This window comes from Buceros rhinoceros, unplaced genomic scaffold (genome assembly GCF_000710305.1).
Source record: "Buceros rhinoceros silvestris isolate BGI_N320 unplaced genomic scaffold, ASM71030v1 scaffold12059, whole genome shotgun sequence".
Taxonomy (NCBI): domain Eukaryota; kingdom Metazoa; phylum Chordata; class Aves; order Bucerotiformes; family Bucerotidae; genus Buceros; species Buceros rhinoceros.
In genome coordinates, this window is record NW_010432174.1 from 25,022 (window position 1) to 30,112 (window position 5,091).

Consider the following 5,091-nt stretch of genomic DNA (forward strand, 5'->3'; position numbering starts at 1 on the left):
TCTTTCCCAACAGCAAGAATTCCAGAAAATCCCTGGATTGCTTCAGAAATGCCCTGCCATGGCACTGTCAAATATGCTGTATCATAAATTTTCCTGTCTGAAGTACATGGCTGCCTAGTGACTGAAATATTAAATAAGGTCTCAGAGACAAATGAAAAGGAGTAGCTTTGCTTTCTCAAATTGACAGCTACTAGTGATGGGCTACCTGATGCAGTTTTGCCCTGGAAGCTTGTTGGGAGAAAGGATGATGCTCTTCCTCAAAGGATAAGGTGCTGTATTTTACTACATATGAAGTACCAAGACCACTGTAATATTGAGTTAAAATGAGGATGGTGAGTGCTGATGAATCCTAATAGCGGTTCCTACAACATCTAATGGAGTATAAGTAATGAGCATGGGTCCAGGGAGTGTTTCTATTGACAGTGGAAGACCTGAAGGCCATGGTCTGTGGAACTGAGGCTAAAATCGTCATCTACTCAACAGCATTTTGTTAAGGTTGTGTGGCTGTTTGCTAGTTATGAGTTCCATGTAGATCTCTGTTTACCTGCCTAGCTGAGTAGAGATCACGTATTTTCTATTTCTTTAGAGAGCCCTGGGAATTGCTGCTCTGAAGACTGGACACTCACTGCTCTTCAGTCAGCCCTTCACCCCAGGTCTTATTTTGCTTCTCACTTGTCCTTTTCTTTCATTTCAGGGCCAGTCTCTCTGCTGACCCAAAGTGCCTGTTTGCTTTTTTACACTGAGTTTCCAAAGGCTTGTACTTTTCTCCCTGCCTCTGAAAGGAACAGCGCATATTCTGAGACATTGCTGTAATGGAAGCAACAGATGATCAATTAACATTCTTTTATCTGTAGTGAATATTCAGCCTTTCCAAGGATTTTGTTTCAGGAGCAACCAGTTTAGGAAAAGATTTTTTTTCTTTTACTTTTTTGAGACTACTTTTTTCCCCCTCCTCATAGCTCTTCTCCTAGAACTGAGGCTGCTTGATGCGTCTTCTTGAATCATGTAAAACGTCCTGAGGCACGAATGAAGTAGGGCCTTCAGAAATGGAAAAATCTTGTGGAAGGCAGGATGTTCTGCTGGGTGAATCCTAGTCCAGAGTGACTCAAGACATTCAGGCTCATATCCAAGGCTTGCTGCCTGACCTTGGGCAAATCACTTTGTTCTCTGCTTCTGAAAAGAAGATATTTTAAAAAGGAAAGAATATGCTTAAAAAAAAAAAAGTTTAAATGTGAGTCAAGAATAAACATATTTAATTACATGAATGAAACTTGCATAACATTTTATGTTAAAGATTAGAAATTCTTGGATTACATTTCATGTGAGGGAACCTTGCCTTCATGTCAGCTGTTTGGTTTTAGCTGTAGCAGGATTTCTGAACAAGAACAAAGCTGCACAGTTAGAAGCAGCCTCTGTTGATGTGTGTACAGCACTAGGAGGGACCCCTTGGAGCACAGCCTGCATTCTGCTTTAAGGTGCTTCTTGTTTATTTGGCAAAGCTTCCTTTATTCCACAAATGTAATATGTATCTCTGGGGAAGTGGTATTTGTGGGATTGTTGTTTCTTGCCTGCGGTAGAAGAGGATGGATAAGCAAACAGTTTGAGATGTTGTGCAGATGATACTATTAAATTGATTAATTTAGATCGTTGTTATTATGAAAAATACCAGTTCACTATGGCAAACACGTGGAACAGTTCTATCTATTTCTTTCCAGAGAAAATGTAAATCATATTTAATATAGAGTTTTGTTTAACTTAATGTCAAAATGTTACTTTAACCTGCCACCACAAAAACTGCCTTGGCAAGACCTGTGTTCAAAAACTGCCTGAGTAAATGAGTGCACCCAGCAACACACTCAGATCATCAGCGGGCTCTCTGTAAGGATAAATGGGTGAGCAAAATTCAAAGGCCCAGATTTCCATTCTCTGACCTCCAGGAGGAGGAAATGCAGGAACTGTGAGGTCACCATTCAGGTGATCTCAAGTGTAGGCTCAAGTTCAGTAACAGATGTAGTTCATGGTCTGCACCTTGGGTAGGCTACATAGAAAAAGCTAGGGGGAGTCAAGGGCACAGCTTGTAAAGGTTACCAGTGGAAGAGTGATCTATCACTAGATTCATCTGCTATGCTAGAGGAAGGATTGGAGCATTTGATGAATCAGCTTATATTAAAAATAAACCATGACGTGAATAACAGATCAGTAAATCTGCATGTAGTATTGACCGGCTGAAGTGTTCGTTAAGGCTAAAACACGTACGCAATGATAGTGAAGACAAGATAGTCCACAGAACTCTGGCCAGATAAAATCACACCTCATTAATCTTTTGGATGTCCTGCACATACCAGTGTAAATGTGACAGTACAAGATTAATAGTTTATGTCACTTTCCTGTTCCAAGAAACCTTCAACCCAGATCTTCACAAGAAGTGCAGACAGCACTGATGGTTCATGGGTCCGATGCACAACAATTTTACACATCAGGGAATGATTAAGATTAAAAAAAACAAAACAAAACCCCCATAATTTTGATCAAGCTGTTCTTTGTAACTAGACAGGGAGAAAAAAAATAAACAAGTCAAGCGGAGGAGTTTTCTTCCAGACATCTTTTGCTTATCTCTTCAGTTTTTGCAAGAGATGGAAGGCAATGAACTTATACTCTTCTACTGATGAAGTGGCTTAAGAAGTAGTTAGAATTAGGATTTAATTATTCTTCTTAAACCTAATGGATCTAATTGTGAAAAAGCTTTATTTCAGTATGCACTGTAGGGACCAAGGTGTCATTTAGAGTGGGTAAAATCTATAGCCTTTTTGCCAACGTTATCTCATTTAAAGTATCAGAATAATTTAAGTTGCGGAGGGGCATGACCAATACTTTTATAATTCATGCCAGCCCTCATCATGGGACCAATATCACCCTTTGAGTATGTTAAAAGTTTATTCCATGGAGGAAATAAATATATGCTTGTATGAATTAAATATCCTTGGAGACTGCCTAATGCAGTCTCCAGGATTGTGTCCTGGGTCTAGCCTCTGACAAACTCCTTGGTGTGATCCTTGCAGACCATTACTCACCATCATTACCACAAAGAAAATAAAAGTCTCTTGAGAGTTCAGTAACAGGAGAGTTTTGTCCTGATTGGCAGTGGGTGAAGTTGATGGCTGCTGGGGCCTGGTTGCATAGTTTTATTAGAGGACTTTCCAGAAAACCTCCCAGAAAGGAGGAAATGAATGTGCTCATCAGAAAATTGCTTTTCTGGGAGATGGCCTAATCGCTCATATTGCTGAGAGGCAGACTGCCTTCGCAGTCCCTCTGCATCACCATTACCATGCATGCCTGCAGCGTGCAATTGGAACAGCCTGAAAAATATGGACAGTATGTCCTTATACTGAGTGTGAGCAACTGGTAACCTTCAGGAGTTTGTAACTCAGCCAAGCCTAGGAAGGTGCGTGCAAGAATACCAAATAGCTCCTGCAACCCAGGGCTGTGTCCCTCCCGCTGCCACAGTGACATCGTCATCCCAACGATGGTGGATTGCATACTGGTTTAAACTTAAACATATCATGCCTCTGCTGCCTTTTCAGCTTAGATGTAATACATGAAGGCTGCATCCTTTTGGTTTTTTTCCCCCTAGAGCCCTACTTCAATCCAAAGTCTCTCTTTTGTTTTCACACAGGGATCTACCGCACAGAGAAAGACAAAGGTACATTGTATGAGCTGACGTTCAAAGAAGACACCAAACATCAGTTCAAGAAGATTGTTTTATTCCGGCCATTTGGTCCTGTAATGAAAGTGAAAAATGAAAATGTCAATATAGCTGACACACTAATTAATGTCATTGTGCCCTTGGCCAAAAGAGCCAGCAAATTTCGGCAATTCATGCAGAATTTCAGGTGGGTTTCCATTCCAGTGCTGTCTTTGCTTTTTCTTACTTGGAAAGTCAGATGCAGTTTCAGGAGCTATCAAGGCATCACTCAGTAAAAGTCATGCAACTCTTACAAAACATTTCACTGTGCCACTATTTTTGAGATTCTAGAGACCGAAAGGCATTTGACTGCTTAATGCACTGTAATTAGCAGTAAAAGCAATTACATTCCAATCACCAGGGTTTCCGATGGCTTATGTGTCTCAGTCTGTTCTGTTGGGGCACACAAGACTGTGGCAACATGAGGATTTCATGCCATTAGTTGCAAAGGAACATTTATAAGGAAAAAGGGAATTAGTGCTCCCAGACACTTCGCCAGGCCCTACCAGACAAAAGATGAAGGTAGTAAGAGGCAAGAAGGAAATGTATTTGAACTTTCAGGCAGGTTACTTTTAAACTTCTGAATTTTTAGCACAGAGATGATCTCTGGAGGGAGAATTTAATTGAGATGTAGCTTTAAATAGCTGCCCAGAAAAGACTGTGTTAGCAACGGATGCTGACTCTTACAATGGGATTTGCTTTGCCTAATTAGAGCTGTCTAAAAATAGGCTCCTTGTCTAAATTAACCATCTGATAAATGCTTGGTCTAAGATGGGAGAAATCACCCTCTGGTCGTGATTATAGATGAACTCTTGCTGACTACACTTTGTGCAAGTGAGGCATGATGTCTAGCATTAGTTCAGATTGGTCCTACCCTTAGGCTACTGGCCTGATCTCTGGTTGATACGTGGATTTTAGAAAATGTTTCTTAACGAAATGCCAAAGATCTGAACTCTGGAATATCTGTTGCAAAAAAACAAGGTTAAGAGGTAGAGTATGTACAGCTTCTTTAAAATTCCCCTCTCATATTCTCCTAAGTGCTGGAGTTATTGCCTGCCTGATCATTCTTCCTGGGGCCAGCTGGCCTGTTTTAACAGGGTCCTCCTAATAATTTAACAATCACTGCTTAGAGAGGTTTTTTCCCTAATCTGCCTGAAAGATTGTCTTCTGTCTGATCTGACAGAGCCCCTTTGTCAGGATAAGGATCTCTGTCAGTGAATTGTGCCCTCAGGAAGGCCTTCCAAGGTTCACCCTACTCTTCCTTCCCCAGTGGATGTAGGTTATTGAAGAAAGCTAACTTCTGGGACAAGTCACCAATCTGTCTCTGTTCTCTAGGGAAATGGGCATTC

The 5,091-nt window shown here is 40.9% G+C and overlaps 1 protein-coding gene across 2 annotated transcripts in view; it reads left to right on the top strand.

The window, feature by feature from the left end:
- CSGALNACT1 (chondroitin sulfate N-acetylgalactosaminyltransferase 1) overlaps positions 1 to 5,091 on the top strand; it is a 16,002-nt gene that overhangs the window by 4,882 nt on the left and 6,029 nt on the right. Inside the window, exons 2-3 of one of the 2 annotated variants that reach the window (XM_010143678.1) lie at positions 3,674 to 3,890; positions 5,078 to 5,090. In XM_010143678.1, coding sequence (XP_010141980.1) covers positions 3,674 to 3,890; positions 5,078 to 5,090 — 230 coding nt within the window. Of the gene's footprint in view, positions 1 to 3,673; positions 3,907 to 5,077; position 5,091 lie in introns of both variants that reach the window. The other variant, XM_010143679.1, reaches the window with a different exon arrangement.